We start from the raw sequence: 22,101 nt of genomic DNA on the forward strand, positions 1-22,101 counted from the left end.
TTAATTTGACAGCTGAACTATTTTTTCTTTTTTTTCTGGGTTCCGTATCTTAATCGGTAAAAGCGGAAGCCTTAGATGATACATGATCACTTCCTTATCCGTCTGTTAAGGCCCCTTTTTCTCATGGAAGAGCAGACGTAGGAATTTGAAATTTATATTAATTACTAATGTCTACGGTCCCTTGGTGGCGTAAAAAATTTAAGCTTCAAAGACAACGCAATCAAAAGGTGCGGCCATTTACGTTATAATTTTGATACTCGCAAATTCACTCATCAAAACCTATATATGAAGCATTTATACACTTAATTACATTTGTACGTAACCCATAGAGCGCCAGTTCTACTCTCACTTGTCCGATGTCTTTTTTTTCTGATGCGGTAGACACAGCTGCCCTCCCCACCGTAACACTGGTGGGAGGTTTGTGTGTTTCAATGATCGACGGAGTCACGCTGGCTGGAGTAATCTTCCCATTAGGGTCCCCATTGCAAGTCTGATCAGTTTGTGAGATTTCAGACGAAGTGTAGACCTTCTAAGGGGTTCCCTTCTTGGAAGCAGATGGGGATGGCAACCACACATTCATCTATCTGACTCCTTTAGCCAACTCACGATTTTTTCGACCTCAACGATATCAGGTTTAGAGGCCCGATTGTGTCTTTCATTTTTCCTATTCTGTCTCAACTGGGCACATGCCTACTGAGGTTAACAGTACCAGCTTGCTTCCTTATAGGAAGAGGAGGGATCCACAAAGGCTAAGAGACTATTCCTAAACAGAAAAGGCAGCCACCCAAAGGGCTGTGAAGAGGACAGCCTCCTTGGTGGTAGTGCGCAGTGGTGACTTCTCTGCTACCTAAAAAACATGTAGTCACGAAAATGTCGAGCACTTGTGAAAATAGCCTCTACGATGGTGACCAAGCTAAGGGCACGAGCAGCAAAAGTGGAACCAATATTACGTCAGCACCCAGCGTGCTACAGGTGGAAGAACGGGAAATCTAATGAACGGAGCGGATAGATCAAAACAAGTCCGAGAAAGAAGCACTGGCGTGAAGTTGTAACATTATCACAACACCATCGTTCTTCTCTAAAGCCAATTTGTTCCTCTATTAGGAACTATCTTTGCCGTCCTATTGTAAGTGTATAGTACAAGGGTAATCCCAAAAGTAAGGTTTACTATTTTTTTATAAGTACATAGACATGTTTATTTCTACAATGGTTAAAATTAGTTTACAGCTTAAACATTTAGCAATTTTTCTACATAATGGTCATTTCTGTCGATGCATTTTTGTAGACGCCGTGGAAGTTTTTGTATTCTCATGTCATACCAGATCGCCCCATGATGTGCAGAAAGTTATGAACCTCTTCTTTCACCTCGTCGTCGGAGCTGAATCGCTGGGAACACAATTAACGTTTACAGGTACTGTGAGACTGCGAAAAAACTGAAACGGGCAATTCAGAACCGGAGAAGAGGAATGCTGAGCAATGGCGTACACATTCTCCATGACATTGGTTGCCCACACATCGCTCGGCAAACCGTTGCTCTCCTGCAACAGTTTCAGTGAAACATAATCACCCACCCACCATATAGTCCTGACTTGGCCCCCAGTGACTATCACCTGTTGCCTAGGTTAAAAGAACATTTGGCCGGAAAGCAATTCAGCTCTGACGACGAGGTGAAAGAAGAGGTTCATAACTTTCTGAACAGCATGGCGGTGAGATGGTATGACATGAGAAAACTACCACAGCGTCTGCAAAAATGCATCGCCAGAAATGGCGATTATGTCGAAAAATAGCTAAATGTTCAAGCTGTAAAGTGATGCACACCATTGTAGAAATAAAGAGGTCTATGTACTTATAAAAAATAGGAGAACTTACTTTTGTGATTACCCTCGTAGGCTCAATCCTTTGTAGTTTTACAGGCGTTTCTGTCTGCGTTTTAGTAGAGCGGTATCCTTTCCACTGTCTTCCACGATAAAGGTATTATTGGTACTCTTTAAATAAAAAGTTGTATAACAGAATTTGCTACATATTGTGGAGGTAAGCAAAGACGTTTCACTGGGAACCCTTGGCGATCACAGACAACGCTATAGAGACAACGCCTCCTGTTTTTTGCTGCGGGGAGTCTGAGGTTCGTCAGGCTCCAAAACTTGCCGTGGCTCGGCTTTTAATTTGCAACTCCCTCTGTTGCGTCCGCCAAGTTGCCTGGAAGTTGCGCGCGGCGTCCTCCTCTTTCAGTCGAGTATTACGTAGTTTTGTGCATGACAAGAGCGTCCTCACCCAGAGAAGGAAAAGAAAAGCCCTTCCCTTAAGGGCGGCGCCGTGCCCCGGGGCGCCGGGGTGACGTGAACTACGACTCTGAGCGCCGAGCGCAGCCGAGCGCTGCCGAGCGGCCCCGAGCAGCCACTCAGCTCGTCCGCCTTGCTTTATTGCACGGCGAGAAGCCCCTGCGCGGCCGTTGAGCGGGCTGTGAGGAAAGGCGCCGAGCAGCGAAGACGCCGGCAGGTACGCTGGAAGGAGGAGGGGGGAGTGGAGTGTGAGTGGGGGGAGGGGGGAGCCGCGCTCGGGGACTCCCCGCGAAGAGCGACGAGGCGGCGCGACGCCTGCTGCAACTTTGCCTGGAACTTGGCGATTCCAGGGCCCGCTGGAACTGGCGCTGTCACTGTGGCAGCCCGTCTCCAGCGCAACTTTTCCGCTTTGTGCGAAGAGGAGGAACACAGGGGAGTTTGTTTGCACGCTGTAAAGCAACGAAAGGCGGGTAACAATCTGCTGTAGAGTCGCCATATAACCGTCTTGTCTTTGAGGCAGAAGAAATTTGTAAACATCAGAAATAACTACAATGTCTTTCACTAGGTATTTATTATACAAATTTTTCTCGTGGCACTTATTGCATTAAATCTATATGAAAATTCTAGCTTTTAACAATAACCTACATTATATTAGGACAAATAAGCCCTCGGTCACAAATATTAAGTCAAAATTGACTAGGTCTCGACGCTACTTTGAGCAATAGTCTTGTTGCAACCCTTGTTCACAGTACGAACAGCCCTTAGCGGCTCGCCATCTCACAACTATTCATGACGTCGCCTTTCCGGCTTAGATCTTTTTTAATATGTGACTTGTAAGTACTGCATCTTATCCAGTCAGTACAAATTTTAATTTTATTAATGTATTATATACCTAATATGTTTTAGAACAGTTAGTCTAATTCTGAAGACGACTCTCACAGTAGCGTCGAAACTGTGGTGTCACCGCCAGACACCACACTTGCTAGGTGGTAGCCTTTTAAATCGGCCGCGGTCCGCTAGTCTACGACGGACCCGCGTGTCGCCACTGTCAGTAATTGCAGACCGAGCGCCGCCACACGGCAGGTCTAGAGAGAGTTACTAGCACTCGCCCAGTTGTACAGCCGACTTTGCTAGGAAAGGTTCACTGACAATTAAGCTCTCATTTGCCGAGACGATAGTTAGCATAGCCTTCAGCTAAGTCAATTGCTACAACCTAGCAAGGCGCCATTTATCCTTTGCTATGTATCTAATGAAGCATGTACAGTAACAGGACCAATGTTCACCAATTGTGGATTAAAGTTAAGTATTCCAGCAGCTACGTACTTTTCTTTATAGCATTCATTACGTATCCTGTTTCAGACCTCACGCCTGCCTGCGTGAGTTTAAGCGCGTGCCTTTCGGTTACCCGTCACTGTGGATTGGCTGTCTTGCCAGTCCACAACAGAAACCTAGTCAATTTTGACTTAATATTTGTGACCGAGGGCTTATTTGTCCTAATATAATTCTGACACGGTCACTGAACCTTAGCAGCTATGTTAAAAGTTTTAATAACCTACATTATCTTCGTCAAGAATGCAACTGACTGTCGAAGAAGTGAGGGAATCGCACAGATGTAGAGGTGCTCGTTCGTGGCCATCTTTTTCTCATGACGATGTGATACAGTCCCATTCCACAGTGCGTCCCATAAAAAAGCGGCTTTTGGGGGCGCAACATATAAATTTATTTATCAAATTATGTAATTTATTTATTAGTCCAGTGTACGTTCCCTGTGATTATCTATGAATTCTGGTACTACCGAAATAACCTCTACGACTCTGCAGGCTCAATCTTATTCATTCCATGAAAGGTCCTACGACATACTTGCTCCCCTAGTTTTGAAATGAGTCACTGTATCTCGGCTTTGATATGAGGAAGTGATCGGGGTATTTTGCATTCATACGAGTTTGCAAATACCTTCACAGAAAGAAATTACACTACTGGCTATTAAAATTGATACACCACGAAGATGACGTGCTACAGACGAAACATTTAACCGACAGGAAGAAGATGCTGTAATATGCAAATGATTAGCTTTTCAGAGCATTCACACAAGGTTGGCGCCGGTGGCGACACCGACAACGTGCTGACACGAGGAAAGTATCCAACCGATTGCTCATACACAAACAGCAGTTAACCGGCGTTACCTGGTGAAACATTGTTATGATGCCTCGTGTAAGCAGGGGAAATGCGTACCATCATGTTTCCGACATATATAAAGGTCGGATTGTAGCCTATCGCGATTGCGGTTTATCGTATCGCGACATTGCTGCTCGCGTTGGTCGAGATCCAATGACTGTTAGCAGAATATGGAACCGTTGGGTTCCGGAGGGTAATATGGAAGGCCGTGCTGGATCCTAACGGCCTCGTATCTCTAATAGTCGAGATGACAGCAATCTATTCCGCATGGCTGCAAGGGATCGTGTAGACACGTCTCGATCCCTGAGTCAACAGATGGGGACGTTTGCAAAACAACATCCATCTGCACGAACAGTTCGACGACGTTTCAGCAGCATGGACTATCAGGTCTGAGACCATGGCTGCGGTTACCCTTGACGCTGCATCACAGACAGGAGCGCCTGCGTTGGTGTACTCAACGACGAACCTGGGTGCACGAATGGCAAAACGTCAGTTTTTCGGATGAATCCGGGTTCTGTTTACAGGATCATGATGGTCGCATCCGTGTTTGGCGACATTGGGGTGAACTCAAATTGGAAGCTTGTATTCGTCATCGCCATACTGGCGTATCACTTGGCATGATGGTATGGGGTGCCATTGGTTATACGTCTCGGTCACCTATTGTTCGCATTGACGGCACTTTGAACAGAGGACGTTACATTTCAGGTGTGCTACGACCGTGACTCTACCCTTCATTCGATCCCTGTGAAACTCTACATTTCAGCAGGATAATGCACGACCGCATGTTGCAGGTCCCGTACGGGCCTTTCTGGATACAGAAAATGTTCGACTGCTGCCCTGGTCAGCTCATTCTCCAGATCTCTCACCAATTGAAAACGTCTTGTCAGTGGTGGCCGAGCAACTGGCTCGTCACAAGACGCCAGTCACTGCTCTTGATGAACTGTGGTATCGCGTTGAAGCTGCATGGGCAGCTGCACCTGTACACGCCATACAAGCTCTGTTTGACTCAATGCCCAGGCGTATCAAGGCCGTTATTACGGCCAGAGGTGGTTGTTCTGGGTGCTGATTTCTCAGGATCTATGCACCCAAATTGTGTGAATATGTAATCACATGTGAGTTATAGAATAATATATTTGTCCAATGAGTACCCGTTTATCATCTGCATTTCTTCTTTGTGTAGCAATTTCAATTGCCAGTAGTGTACATGCTGTCAGATCACAAGACTTCGGTGTTCAATACACATTGCGCTGCGAGCAATCAGCCGGTCTGGGAATCTCTCTCGTAATAACTACATTGCTGTCGTCGGTCTGTGATAGGTTCATAGATGTCTGCAATATCGGGTAGAGAATGAGCAAATGCTATCGCTTTTCGTGGTAGTTCGTTTCATGTGTATTTTATGGGCCGAAAGGTGCAGATATTCTTTCAGAACTCGTTGCTTGCTGCTTCTGGGCGTATCCAGTTATTGTGAAAGTCGGCGAATAAATTTCACAGGACCCTGGTTGTCCTAATTCGGCACGAATAAAGTTTCTTATTTTTGTTCGTACTATTCTGGATCATGCTCCAATTATCACTCGCGATTGCGATGATTTCTGCAAAACGACCAACAAGACGACGCTCCGAGGCTTTCATGACCTCAACGGAACCGACTACTCAAATTTAGCAATCAGTCCCATAACAATCGACTTTTTCGGTATACTGCGTTGATCAACCATTCCACAGAATTAGCGAACAGACACTACGAAAAATTCACAGCATTTGTATTAAGTAATCACTACGACACCACGGTGTTCCGTCGTGTAGCACTCAGCTGCTAGCGAGAAAGTAAACAGATAAAAATCGTTCAACGTTCTATGCTGCCAACTTATTAGAGCAGAAATGGTGGGCCTTTCAAAACTTGCGTTCTTTATGGGACATCATCTATGCTTGTCGACATACATACCTATATACATACAAGAAGTATACAAACACACACATTTTCCGTTTTGTCTGAGACAATGGACACTATGCTGATAGAAATAATTTGAAAATAGTTCCAAACCCCAGGGTCGGGTTTGGGTCGAGCTAGATTTTCAAGAGGTTTCTACTGGTTTATCAGATTAATGTCGCAGTCGCAAGTTCCCTCCCAAATATTTTCAACTGAGATATTCTCTGCCCACTCTCGGCCTATGTGAATATTTGGCTGACAGAAACTGCGTTCCTGAAATGGGATTGATATCAAAGAGCCCAACCGACTCGTTGGAGATAAAATAAACGATCTCTCTTAGTATTATGTACGTAAAACACACAAAACGACGCTATTTAACATACACTAGACTAAAAACATTTTTCTGGGACATATGGTCCTAGAATTAAGTTCAAAATAATCTTCATTCCTCGGTGCTGACCAAGGTTTTCTGGAGGTTTTCCATGTTTGTAAGGCAATCGCCGCAACTGGAAATTACCTCCCAAATGTTTGTAGCTGAGACTCACTCTGTTCCACTACTACTTCGTCTGGTATTTGTTTGAAAAGTCACTGACTCTGCAATGGGTCATTATTCAAACAGCTCAGTTTACCGAGAGAGTGAAAAATATACAAAGTGCCCGCTTCCCCGTTCTGCTCAGCGTGAATCCCGTTCTGTATTAAAGTCTTTGACACAAAAATACTAATCACCACAGCTTCTCTGGTGTCTGTGTCCTAGTATCTTGCGGTATAGGCTAGAATTCGAATCAGCGTCCTTACGTAAAAGCACAAAATCTTTTTAGAGCAGACATGGATTCAAGCCCATGCTTGTAACAATAATAAAAGAAACTGTAGAAATTGCAGTATGTATCAGCAGCTTTAACAGAGATTCAGGAATCGCACCGAGGAGTGGCTAACCGACGCAAAGAAGCAGCGTGTGTGTGTGTGTGTCGCACTTCACGTCATAATGAAAGCAAAGATCGTCGTAGTGACGTTGCATGGTTGGTACCAACGTAATTTGTGTGACGCCGTTACTGCTTCAGCTGTTAATTACTTTCCTTACAACGTTGTATATTCTGGATGACTCGGATTGTCGTAGAGTATTAAGACAACAGGTGCACCAAGAATAATTTACACCTCTGACTATAGAGCCTTCACTAAATAGTCTCTGCACGGAATCGATGAAAGTAAATTAAAAGCTTAATGTGTTATCAAAGTTGTGATGATCTGCTGTTGTCAGATGAACGTGTCGGTTTGTAATGTCTTGACTGTAGGAAGTAACAGTCAACGGCCAGTGGACCTAATTGGGCATCTCTGACTTCCAAATACTCTGGTAGTTTTAGAGGTGTTCATTTGTGTTGAATGAGCAGACGTGATAAGTGTGTGCCCTGGTTAACAGCGTAGACATCCACAAAAAAAGCAGTAGCCCTTGTGTATTCCTGCAGTTTTAGGTACAGGAAGTTAACTAATTCCAGAATACACACAAATTTTCAGATTTAGCATTGACGAAGATTACCACGTTCATGTGGTTTGTCTTTTCTCAAACAGAAGTGTAGCTCTCAAATCACATTTTGTTGAAGTTAAGTTATGGCATTCAATATAACAAATAGAAGGCAAGAAAATATCAAAAGCCATCCATTAACAGACTGCGGGAGTGGCCGAGCGGTTCTAGGCGCTACAGTCTGGAACCGCGCAACCACTACGTTCGCAGGTTCGACTCCTGCCTCGGGCTTGCATGTGCGTGATGTCCCTAGGTTAGTGAGGTTTAAGTAGTTCTAAGTTATAGGGGACTGATGACCTCAGCAGTTAAGTCCCATAGTGCTCAGAGCCATTTGAACCATCCGTTAACGTCATTAGATGTGAAGATTTTTCAAGCAAAGTGTTGCAGGTGATATCAGAGTTGCATAAGCATTTTCCTTTTACGTCTATTTCCTGTTTCTCCACTCTGAAAAGTTATCATCAAAGCCATTTTTCTCAGTTGTCTTTGTTCATAAGTAGCACAGTTTTCTCCGTGCCTCTTTTTCTTTATATCTACTGCAGATTTTTAATTTTCAGTGCAATCCAACAGTATAGATGTATGAATATTTTCTAACATTAGTCTCTAAGCCGTTCCATGCCACTGGCTGGTTCATATGAGGATGTTGCTTCAAACCATTTTAAACTGATAGTTGTAGTAATATTGTAAAAACGTACTTTACATATACCCCCCGAAATATGTTAAGCTTTTCTGTATCAAAGTAACCTATATTCAACAACATATCAACTGATAGCTACCAGTCGTTTAGGAACAACAGGTTTTGTTTATCTGCCGTCAAATTTACTTTTTGGAGCACGATACGTCTTCAAATTTATCGAACCAGTTATACAAACTATGGCAATAATGGAATCTCGTCTGCTCTTAGATAAATTTTTGCTCATGCTGACTGTTGATCTGCTTGTCTAATCATTATGCAATCGTGGAAGCAGATGACTGTAAATCTAATTAAACGCGGAAATGCTGTAAAATAAAAAATCGTCAACTGAAATCAAGCTGTCAACTACATTTTAATTTTGTTTCAAAGAGAGTAATACTGGTAAATAAAATACCTCATATTACGCAGTCACATAAGGGCAGTCAAGATCAGCAGTGAATTCGGGTACTTGTTGCCGTGGAAGACGTAAACAAGAGCAACAATAGTTAAGTATTTGTTTTTAAGAATGGATGAGACTTCACAAATGCATGTACACGGAATAAAGCGGCGATCAAAGAATGTGTCATGCAGGGATAAATCTTCAGTACAAGCATATTTTTTCAAATATCTGCCTGTTTCTATCCCCCATTTGAACAGTTTCTGAGGGTATGTTTCTTTGGGCACTGAATGGTACGTTAAGTTAATTTTTTTCTTTGCAAATTCACGGGGTACAAAAATTAGTACCACGACAGCAATCAAAAAATAAATCATGCCACCTCACCATGGAAACAGGGGGAAAACCTTTTAAAAAGAAAGAAAAGTGCGATACACTTGCGCAGGCTGGAGCGTGCTGTTCGATGGAAGATATTGGGAGCGATTTACTTTTTCTTAACTTCCGAAAGTACAAGACAACGGTAGTAACACTGGCTCATAAGGGAATGATGGGTTGGCATACATTGCAATTATGTGGTCTTAACCTGTTGCCTAAAACTTGCAGTTGGAGTAATATAGGACCCTGATAGTTTAGTTACGACTCTGCCACGTCACACATACGTAAGCACCCTATCTGATCACCGGCATGCATTATGTCCATTGTGCATTCCGACGGATTTTAGCAATTCCAAAGGGACAATGCGACACCCGACACGTCCAGAATTGCTACAGAGTCCCTCCTGGAACACCCTTCTGAGTTTAAACATTCCCGCTGGCCACCTAACTCCGCAGACATGAACATTATTGAGTATATCTGGGATGCCTTGCAACATGCTGTTCAGAGCAGATCTCCACCCCTTCGTACTCTTACGGATTCATGGAGTCAATGCCCTCTAGCACTGCTCCAGACAGTAGTCGAGTCCATACCACGTCGTGCTGCGGCGCTGACGTGCGCTGGCGGAGGCCCCACTCGATAGTACGCAGCTATACCAGTTTCGAATCTTCGACTCTTCAGCGAACATGTAGGCACCAGTTCCTTCACCTAAGAGCATAGCAAGTCTAGTGAGTTTCCAGTCCTAATTCGCCCAAATCAGTCCCGAAATAAGCGAGTCTGTGGTCCCTTCGTCAGGTATGCACTTCTGCTGCGCATGTCTCCATACTCATTCACTTCTGCAACAGCAGATGATTATACACTCCTGGAAATTGAAATAAGAACACCGTGAATTCATTGTCCCAGGAAGGGGAAACTTTATTGACACATTCCTGGGGTCAGATACATCACATGATCACACTGACAGAACCACAGGCACATAGACACAGGCAACAGAGCATGCACAATGTCGGCACTAGTACAGTGTATATCCACCTTTCGCAGCAATGCAGGCTGCTATTCTCCCATGGAGACGATCGTAGAGATGCTGGATGTAGTCCTGTGGAACGGCTTGCCATGCCATTTCCACCTGGCGCCTCAGTTGGACCAGCGTTCGTGCTGGACGTGCAGACCGCGTGAGACGACGCTTCATCCAGTCCCAAACATGCTCAATGGGGGACAGATCCGGAGATCTTGCTGGCCAGGGTAGTTGACTTACACCTTCTAGAGCACGTTGGGTGGCACGGGATACATGCGGACGTGCATTGTCCTGTTGGAACAGCAAGTTCCCTTGCCGGTCTAGGAATGGTAGAACGATGGGTTCGATGACGGTTTGGATGTACCGTGCACTATTCAGTGTCCCCTCGACGATCACCAGTGGTGTACGGCCAGTGTAGGAGATCGCTCCCCACACCATGATGCCGGGTGTTGGCCCTGTGTGCCTCGGTCGTATGCAGTCCTGATTGTGGCGCTCACCTGCACAGCGCCAAACACGCATACGACCATCATTGGCACCAAGGCAGAAGCGACTCTCATCGCTGAAGACGACACGTCTCCATTCGTCCCTCCATTCACGCCTGTCGCGACACCACTGGAGGCGGGCTGCACGATGTTGGGGCGTGAGCGGAAGACGGCCTAACGGTGTGCGGGACCGTAGCCCAGCTTCATGGAGACGGTTGCGAATGGTCCTCGCCGATACCCCAGGAGCAACAGTGTCCCTAATTTGCTGGGAAGTGGCGGTGCGGTCCCCTACGGCACTGCGTAGGATCCTACGGTCTTGGCGTGCATCCGTGCGTTGCTGCGGTCCGGTCCCAGGTCGACGGGCACGTGCACCTTCCGCCGACCACTGGCGACAACATCGATGTACTGTGGAGACCTCACGCCCCAAGTGTTGAGCAATTCGGCGGTACGTCCACCCGGCCTCCCGCATGCCCACTATACGCCCTCGCTCAAAGTCCGTCAACTGCACATACGGTTCACGTCCACGCTGTCGCGGCATGCTACCAGTGTTAAAGACTGCGATGGAGCTCCGTATGCCACGGCAAACTGGCTGACACTGACGGCGGCGGTGCACAAATGCTGCGCAGCTAGCGCCATTCGATGGCCAACACCGCGGTTCCTGGTGTGTCCGCTGTGCCGTGTGTGTGATCATTGCTTGTACAGCCCTCTCGCAGTGTCCGGAGCAAGTATGGTGGGTCTGACATACCGGTGTCAATGTGTTCTTTTTTCCATTTCCAGGAGTGTAGTAGTGTCTGCGCACTCCGATAATAGCCACAGTATTTCCATCTCTTTTGCAGTAGATTCCTAACTCTGCAAAACGTAGGTGAAGACGGCTCCTGGGCTTTCAGAGAAGAAGTGCCCTGCAGGGCTCCTGAGGTGGAAGTGCCCGCCTAAGGTGAACTCTGCTCTGTTCGCCTTTACAGAAACTGTGCTAGCTCTACCAGCATCGGAAACTCTGTAGCTAACTATAGTAAAGACTCAGACTTTCGAGCAATAAATTATTCAGAAGTACACAGAAGAGCAAAAGAAACTGTCACACCTGCCTTATTCCGTGTAGGGCACCCGCGAGCATCAAGAAGTGCCGCAACACGACGTGGCATTGACCCGACTAACGTCTGCTGTAGTGCTGGAGGGAACAGACACCATGAATCCTGCAGGGCTGTCGATAAATCCGTAAGAGTACGGCGGGGGGGTGGGGGTGGGGGGAGGGAGGGGCTGCAGATCTCTTCTGAACAGCGCGTTGCAAGCATTCCAGATATACTCGATAATATTCATGTCTGCGGAGTTTGGTGGGCAGCGGAAGTGTGTAAACTCAGAAGAGTGTTCCTGGAGGAACTCTGTAGCAATTCTGAACGTGCGGTGTGTCGGATTATCCTGCTGGAATTGCCCAAGTCCGTCGGAATGCATAACGGATATGAACAGGTGAGGATGATCAGACAGAATGCTTACGTACTGCTTACCTGTCAGAGTCGTATCTCGACGTATCAGGCGTCCAGTATCACTCCTAATGCACACGCCCCACACCATTACAGAGCCCCCACCAGCTTGAACAGTCCCCTGCTGATATGCAGGATCAATGGATTCATGACGCTGTTCCCATACCCGTACACGTCCGTCTGCTCGATGCAATTTTAAACGAGACTCATCCGGCCAGGAAACATGTTTCCAGTCATTAACACTGCAATGTCGGTGTTGACGGGTCCAGGCGAGGCGTACAGCTCTGTGTCCTGCAGTCATACAGAGCACACAAGTGGGCTTTCGGATCCGAAAGCTATTATCGATTATGTTTCGTTGAATGTTTCTCACGCTGACAGTTGTTAATGGCCGAGCATTGAAATCTGTTGCAAGTTGCGGAAGGGTTGAACTTCTGTCACGTTGAACGATTCCCATTCTTGCAGGATTTTTTTTTTTCCGGCCGCAGCAATGTCGGAGATTTGATAATTTACCGGATTCTGATATTCACGGTAGATTTGTGAAATGATCGTACTGGAAAATCTCAACTTCATCGCCACTTCGGACATGCTGTGTTCCATGGCTCGTACGCCGACTATAACACAACGTTCAGAGTCTCGTAAATCTTGGTAACCTGCCATTGTAGCAGCAGTACCCAATCTAACGACTGCGCCACACACTTATCGTTTGATATAGGCGCTGCCGACAGCAGCGCCGTATTCTGACTACTTACATATCTCTGTATTTGAATAGACATGCGTATAAAAGTTTCTTTGGCGCCTCTGTGTATATTATCAACATCAATTCCCTGACATGTTTTGACTTGATTAACCAATGGTGTTAACTGTCTCTAAAAGTGAGGGCAGAAGTTCAGATTTCTGTCCCGCCAAGAATGTCATTTTCCTCCTTCCCAATAAGAGTGGAGGTATGTACACCTGAGTCCTTCCCCCGTATACCAACATTTTTCTCTAGCCATTAAGAGGTCGATTTACAAGTTTAATTAAGAACACTTGGCTGCCTCCTTTCTCACTATAGCGTCATTCTTTGTTTTCAAAGCGTGTTGTGCTTTTTACCCAGCCTCGTAGATTCGTATCTGTCCAAAAAGCATTCTTAGAGTTCCTCACGGTCCTGAAGTTTTCCAGACTCTTATTTTCGTCAGACCTTCCTCCGTTATTAGTGGCTCTGGACGATTTCAACCTCCTTCAAACCCCAGCTGCAGCGACCACCTTTGAGTACTGGGCTTTTCGAAAGATATATGTTTACGACCCTCTATTGCGCCCCCAGGCGGTAATGTCCCATTGTAGCTCGCCTAACTTGTAATAGCTCGTACCTGAACGCGTACTCAGGTGCAATAACCATCTCACGACTTTATGGGATCCAAATGAATGATAGCTTTTGCGTCAGTTTGGCAAAAACTGGCATCTGCGACCAGGTCTGAATTCGTGTATTAAGGACCTATCTGCGTCCTCGTGACAACAGTGCGCTACTGTTGCGTTAAAGAAGACTACTCCCGTAGTAAGGGACAATTAGCACGGCGGAACGCAGACGCCGCAGTCCGGTTTGGGTGGCCGCGGCCCGCACGTATTAAAACGGGCCGCGGCTGACCCAGCGGCCCGTATCGATCACGCCGCACTTGTCGGCGGGCGGCAGGCGCCGCTCTGTCTGCCGCCAGCGGGGTTCCCTCTGACGGCCCCACCTCCGCCACCAGCACCAGACACCACCACAGTCTCGGCAAAGTGCTGCGAACACAGCGGTTTCTTTGACTGCTGCTGCTACGCACAAAATTTTCTGCCTTAATAACACAGTGGTTTACACAGCGTCTCAACTAAAATTATCTAATTTATTTTTAAAGAAGTGCTGCATATGTGTGTGGGTCACGTGGAGCACATGTTTGTTATACAAGGTAAAAGTTATTAAAGTTACTTTGCGTGATGTAGCCACTAGCTACAATTTGCAACGTATTCTTCTACAACTTGACCGCTTCATGCGACTTGTCCATTAAGCCTACTGCATCATTTAATCCTCTGTCTTGACAGAAAACGTTGAGGCCCCAAGTATGTATGCTAATTGCAATGCTACTTCGTATTGTCCATCTGAGCCATTTGCTCGCTATCGAGTTTCCAAGTATCAGCAAGTCCTCCGCTTCCACTCCCCACCCCACCCCCATCCCCACTTCCTAAAATTAGCGTAACAGTGGAGGTTGAGCATGTAGATTTTTCATGGCCGAATACAAAAATGCTAGTTATGATGGTTTTATAAGGTTCGGATTATTTACTGGATGAATATTGTGACCCAATCAAGCCAATAAAAGAGTATGAAACATACGAAACCAGTGGGTATCGATAGCTCCCGTTACGTAAAAAAGATTTCGTATGAACAAATATTCGCAAAATATTCGTTGTTTCACTTTTAAACATTCATATTGCAGGTATTTGAATTAATGTTGAAGCATTTCATTTAAATTTCAGTAAATTCATTTTTATTAATTGTTTCAAAGATGTACGAGAGTATTATCGACGAAATTGTAAACTCTATGATTAGCATGTTATCTTTGTTCTGTTTCGTTGTGCAGTCTTGGCGGAACCGTAGTTGTAAATCGGCGTTCTTGGCGGGAATGTGAGGTGGTTGACGGAAGAACTATTGTCCGAGCGTTGCCCAGATAATTAATGTACCGCAACCATTTTTTTCTGAGCCGAAAACAAAGCTACGAATGCGAAACGTTATCTACGTATTACACACATCAAAAAAGTTTTGCATCACCACCATTCCCAGAACACCTGAAGATAGACGTTGTCTGTGGATATTGTACCACAGAGACAGACTCTTTGACTGTTCAGAAATGTCACTAAACCCGCCAAATATGTAAACAACCATGCATGAGCAGCGCCTATTAGACGGAGGGAGTCCAACAGCCGACTAGTTCCAGGAAGGAGGTACACGGCTCGTGTTGTCTGTTGTTCAACCATGCATAGACGCTCAATACTGCTGTTCGATCGCGTCCGCATTGTTACTTTGTGCCAGGAAGGGCTCTCAACAAGGGAAGTGCCCACGCGTCTCGGAGCGTACCAAAACGATGTTCTTCAGACATGGAGGAGATTCAGAGAGACAGGAACTTCCTATGAGATGCCTCGCTCAGGCCGCCCAACGGCTACTACTGCAGTGCATGGCCGCTACCTACGGATTACGGCTTGGACAAACCCTGACAGCAACGCCACCATGTTGAATAGAACTAGTCGTGTTACGACTCAAACTGTGCGCAACAGCCTGCATGATGCGCAACTTCACTCCCGATGTCCATCTTGACGTCCACCTTTGCAGCCACGACACCGTGCAGCCCGGTACGGATGGGCCCAACAACATGCCGAATGGCCCACTCAGGATTGGCACACGTTCTCCTCACCGATGTATGTAGCATATGCCTTCAACCAGACAATCGTCGGAGACATGTTTTGAGGCAACCCGGCCAGGCTGAAAACCTTAGACACAGTGTCCAGCGAGTGCAGTAAGGTGGAGGTTCCCTGCTGTTTTGGGATGGCATTACGTGGGGCCGACGTACGCCGCTGGTGATCATGGAAGGCGCCGTAACGGCTGTACGATATGTGAATGCCATCCTCCGACCGACAGTGCAACGATATCTGCAGCATATTGCCGAGGCATTCGTCTTCATGGACGACATTTCGCGTCCCCATCGTGCACATCTTGCGAATGACTTCCTTCAGGATAACGTCATCGCTCTACTAGAGTGGCCAGCATGTTCTCCAGACCTGAAACCTATCGAACATGCCTGGGATTGATTGGAAAGGGCTGTTTATGGACGACGTGACTCACCAACCACTCGGAGAGATTCACGCCGATTCGCCGTTCAGGAGTGGGACAATCTAGACAAACAGTGCCTTGATTAGCTCGTGGATAGTATATCACGATGAATACAGGCACGCAGCAATGCAAGAGGACGCACTACTGGGTATCAGATGTACCGGTAAGAACAGAAATCTGGACCAACACCTCTGAAGGTCTCGCTGCATGGTGGTACAATACGCCATGTGTCGTTTTCCTGACAAGGACTAAATCGACTAGTGGGTGTCAGGAGTGTCTAAGATTGACAAGAACATTGTTGTGTTACACATCGCAGTGCAAACTGTCGTTCTCGACCGCGTAATGAGTATGAATGAACACTCAAGGGAACGGGTTATTCCATTGACGCCATCTGTTTCATCTCTAGAGGCTTCATACTGTCGATTTTCAGCGGTGATGTGTCCGGAATATATTCTTCAGCCACTCATAAGAAAACCGTGTGATCTGAATGCTGGACGTAGAGGCATCAAGAGAAGGGGGGAGGTGTGTGGATGACCTTCCTGTCATGTTGCATTTCCAAGGCGTAGAGTAAATTATTTAAAAAAGTTGAATCTTGTGGAATAAGAAGTCCGCTCAAATTTCTTGGAAATTGGAAATTTATGGTACGTTCTATGGGACCAAACTGCTAAGGTCATCGTTCCCTCGGCTTACACACTACTTAATCAAACTTAAACTAACTTACGCTAACGACAACACACACATACCCATGCCGAAGGGAGGACTCGAACCTCCGACGGGGGGAGCCGCGTGAACCGTGGCAAGGCGCCCCTGACCGAACGGCTACCCTGCGTGGCTCAAATTTGTTGAATTTATGAAGTGCAGCAAGGAGGAGTACTTCACTATAGGAACAACGAAGGAACTTTGAGAATATTGGAATAATAATAAAAGAAAAGCCATTGCGGAATAACTCGTAATGAAAGGAAACATCCCTATTCTCCAACCGATATTTAGATTTCCTATGAATTCTTAAACCGGCTATGAGGAATGTCGGAATGGTTCCTTCGAAAAGGGGACGGCCGATGTCTGTGGCATTCCTTGTCTAATAGAAGACTCTGCTCCGTATCTAAACGACCTCCCCGTCGGCAGGACGTGAATCCCCCATCATCTTTCTCTACAATTAACACCAAAGAAATGCCGTTCTGTCACTGTGTAACTGTGGCGAAAGGATATAAACCGCATCTTCTTGTCATGTGGAAAGTGCAAACATTCTAGACAAAAATGTCATGCGATAGTTGGTCCAGTTCCCACAAAACATTGTGTTAATATTCTTCTTTACAATTTGAAAGTTTTTACGGTACTTAATAAAGTGATACAGAGAACTGAAGGGATAAAAATTTAAATATATTTCTAAAACGTTACGTTAACTGTGTATTTTAGCAATCTCATTAAAAGGTGCCGGATGTTACACACGATCTTAACAAATCTTAAGTAAGCTATTTGCAATGTAAGATGGTCGTTGTAACGTACTAATTTCAGTGCGCAAATAGGCTAGTTGTAAGTTTTGGGCACATTTACACTTCAGATTGTTATAGGCTTATCCATTGTTCTACGTCATCCGCCTAAATTGTATCACAATGGTAATGATATTCTTCATCCCGGTAGCCGTCTACGACTTAGTCATGTATATACGCTTTTTTTGTTGGTGCTACATTCCTTTCTGGCAGGATCTGAGCAACATGCAATCAACTGCTGGCTTTATTGCTCCTAAATTTTCGGAGTGGTATGACTCGTGCTTGTAGTAGTAACGCACATAATTATTTACTGCAAGTATTAGTTGCCAAGATGATGTAATTGGAATTTATTTCATTTTGGACTGCAATTTCACACTCCGTATGTGTTACAGGTAAAATACAGCCCTTTCAGAGCATAGTTTTCTGTCAGCCACATAATAAAAATGCCACTGTCAGAGGAAAAGTAAGGAGTGTGTTTTAACGGATACAGTTCACTGCACTACGGAGAAATAAGTAAAAAAACGCATTTGCATTTGCATCAACTAGCAACAGATAAACCCACAAAACATATCTACGACAAGTGGAACTGTCTCTCTTTCACTCCATTTCCGCACCTATTGAGAATATTTGGTCATTCTTGTGGGAAAAGAAACACGTATTTAACAAAGCTACTGGAAACCAACACACCTACTGCATGTATGCATTCCTTCAGCGCCTCAACAAAGAAAAAAAAATGCTATGGTGATTGACCACCAGCATCATTTGTACATAGAAACCTTTTTTCAAAATTTCCCGTATCAAGTAAAGACTCGTGAACTGTCAACGAAACGTTTCGTAAAATAGGTGCTATTGTTATACAAATCGCGTTACGAGCTCATAGGTTATGGGATGTAGTTCTCCCGTTCAAGGATGACACGCAAGAGAGATTAGTTGGATGACCATGATGTTAGTAGTTGTTTGGTGGGTTACCATTTCCGTAATCTAAACTCTTTTGTATAATAGTCAAGATACGTTTCTGCATTTCACATTAAAGATTTAGCATTTTCTTTGTACGCGTAATTCGGCACTGAAAGATTACGTAATCAAGAGAATATTTGCTTGTACAGAAAAATGTGGGATCATCATCGCTGTTCATTCCCAGTTTTCGTACTGTCTAGCGTCTTAACAACTATATTCGACTTTCAGTTGTCATCTTCATAATGAAACAGCAATGAATATTATAAAAATAGCAGGTAATTTCTTACGTTATTCATACAGAATTGCTGAAGATGAACTGTACTCGCTGAGTTACCAGCAACGGAAATTTTATTTAATAGGCAAATGCCCTCTTATACTGATAAAAGCCTTAGAATAGGCAGTAAAATAATTACGTTCAGCGGCTCGTGTTTCATCTTTTTCCTTTGTAAGACTCATAGAAACGGACACACACACACACACACACACACACACGGAATACACTTGCTTTTTACTGACACACTACGGTCTCATTTGTAAATGAAATTGCTTCTAGCCAAGAATTTTCGCGGTCTGTTCTTGGCTGTAATGCAAATTCTGGAACTGGAAGTCCCCGTTTTAATACTAACAGTTGGATAGCAGTTTGTCCTACTCCCACCTCACTGGGATCTGAGACGGAAAACTGAACTCTGATTTCAGCGCTGCCCTACTGAGTTGTGAATACAGTGGAAAAAAGTAGAAGACGGACGCTGACCTTCCATTCTGCGGTCCCACGTTGCCGCTGTCGAAGGATGAACTGGCGCTAATGTCCTCGTCAGCGATGGCCCCGGACTCCATCCCCAGTGGCGCGACGCATTGTGCTGCAAGGAAACAGGAGCCATCAGTACACACTGTAAAAAGCTCTTCAAAATTTAATGAACACTGCTTCAGATCACGAGTAATGAGAATGACTGACATTCTGGATTCTTCCTTCTTTGCATTGTGCGCTGCACCGTATTAGTAGCAAACATATGCATTACGATGGACAATTTATATGGGCAACAACCACTGATCCTCTATGTTTTAAAGTTTCTATGAGTACTAGTTCTAACAACAGTTGTAGTGTTCTTCTACTCATATGATTTCAAACATCGTGTTAGCATAACTTCGAGGACATAATATGAACACAATAACTTGGATGGAGAAGGTAAGAGAAACGGGAAGAAAGAGAGGGACGTAACAAAAGCTCGGACTGTGTGAGAATGTGGCAGACCGTCGCCTTTTCAGCAGTCTCCTTGAGTGATTTAGGGTCATCAGAATCGTATTCGTTGGCAGGTAGCTGAACACTGGTTGTCGCGAACGTAAGTTCAGTGTCTTAAATACTGCGAAAACTCGGTCAGTATGACAGTAGAAAGCGCATCTGGCTGACCTCTGTCGTAACCCACGTAATGTAACTGTCATACGTGACACCAAAGCGCGACAATGGTGCAGGTACTTTCAAGCAGGATTCACGGATTTCGTGATGCAAACAGTCAGGTAAGGAAGCGACTGCCAACCTATGATTTGTTTCACTAAGTGGATAAGATGATGCCAGAAAATAGGCTACGAAGCACAATTCAGAACACGCGAAGAGGAATATTGTCATCAGGCACTATCTTTCTCCATTACAAGGGTCTGCCTCACACTGCAGCTGCAACAAAGAACCTGATGAAGCGTTTTCAATGGGAAGCGTTTGATTATCCATGATTTCAGACTTGGCTGCTTCTTAGTTTCATCTATTTGTACACATGAAATGCTGGCTATGAGGACAGCAGTTTGGTACAGGCAACGAACTGCAGACCAGTGTAGAGAATTGGCGGAAACCACGGCTGCGTTCTACGACGAGGGTATTCCAAAGTTGGTACCACGCTACGACATGCTTAAGTCGGAGCGCCGACTATGAAGAAAGGTAGCTAGAAAGTGTACTAAATATTGCAAATACAAAATTTTTAATTTTCACTGAGGTTTCCATTTTATCACCTTTTCAGAACTTGGAAAAAAAGATTATTCTTGGTTAATTTTGAAGGTACATTCTGTGTATACGTGGATACTGTCCGTAGAATATGTTGCAAAGGGAGTTGGTAGTAAGGAAGTAATAGATTTAAAACGTTATGCATGATGCTGAAGTTTACTTGCATGAATAGCCAACACATAGAAAGCTATAAACATTTTTCCTTTCATTACTTTTAGTGTGTGTCTGCGAGCTTTTTGAGAGAGTCAGGGAGGTAAAGTACTGGATGAATATTGTGTAGGTAATTTGTGCGTTGTGACTAACGCTGATTAAGGTCGTATATACAGTTTTTAAGTTTAATACTTGAATTATTATGTTAAACCTTTAACGTAAGATTATACTTATCTATCAGTAGATTAAACAGCATTTATCATTTTAAATTCGTTGTATAACAATACGAAAAAAGGAAATAAATTTTTTGCTGCTTCTGGAGGCCGTCAAATAGGCAACCACCATATGGAACGGGTGATCATAGCCGCCCGGTAACACAGATATGCTGGAGTTAGAATGGAAAGATCCGCAGCGGTAGCCCACATAAAGATCCGCCAGGTTCATAGTTTCCATTTGTACAACTCCTTTCTCTAATCCCAGTGAATGACCTCAAAAAAACTGACGTAAAATTATGGGTGTCTGTACATATAAACCATCTTCAGATCTTAATAAAACAGTAGAAGCTATATATGTTCCTAAAACAATTAATACAGGGTGACATTGTCAGGAAACGCGAAGAGAGTTGTCTTGTCAGCGTCGAATAGGTACAATAATACAGTGAATGTCATGCTTCAGTGTCGGAATAATCATAATACGAACGGTTCCGCTGTTCATATAAACTGGGGAGCAATTGTGAAATGAGAAAAATGAGTGAGTATACGTAAGTATTCCATTACAGAATATTCTGTTTCGACCTAGGAGTACTGTTTTGGCCAGATGAAACTAGAACCTTCACTTTATTACTTGAATGATAAAAAGATTTTCTTAAGTTGATACAATCCTTTGCCACAGGAGTGCTTGGTACTTTGAAACTCGTTGACTGTTACAGCGTTACTTAATGAACTAATTAACAAACTCGTCTCTTGAAGAACGATATTCAACATTTACAAAAGTACATCTCAGACTACGACTTGAACAAATATTTAATCGTACTCGATGATGTTGACTGCTTCCGTTGCGGTCACGAACTGGGAAAGTGCTTGCATCTTCGGCTCTATATTGACCTCTGTACTGAGATAGAGGGCGCGCCTTCTTCAGCTTCACCCATTCGTCGTTGCGGACTGCAGGGAGACATCGCCCAGTGATTGTGGTATCGATATGCACTGCCGGCTTTGGTGTGACACCGCGTTTCCTGGACGATATAACAGGTACAAGGACTTTTCGGACACTCTGTAATGATTCTCTTATACTGACGAAAACGTATAAGAGTGGGTGGGGAAAGTGATTGGGCTGTGTATTAAGTAAAAAAAAAATTGTAATATGTCGTCAGGGTGGATGGTGGGG

General features: G+C 44.7%; 1 protein-coding gene across 1 annotated transcript in view; it reads right to left on the minus strand.

Annotated features, from left to right (window-relative positions):
- The window catches only part of LOC124795125 (discoidin domain-containing receptor tyrosine kinase B-like), a 275,212-nt gene that overhangs the window by 223,924 nt on the left and 29,187 nt on the right, over positions 1–22,101 (minus strand). The window contains exon 2 of the mRNA XM_047258988.1: positions 19,333–19,438. Within this exon, the coding sequence (XP_047114944.1) occupies positions 19,333–19,438 (106 nt within the window). The remainder of the gene's footprint in view (positions 1–19,332; positions 19,439–22,101) is intronic.

The sequence above is a fragment of the Schistocerca piceifrons genome, chromosome 4 (genome assembly GCF_021461385.2).
Source record: "Schistocerca piceifrons isolate TAMUIC-IGC-003096 chromosome 4, iqSchPice1.1, whole genome shotgun sequence".
Lineage (NCBI taxonomy): Eukaryota > Metazoa > Arthropoda > Insecta > Orthoptera > Acrididae > Schistocerca > Schistocerca piceifrons.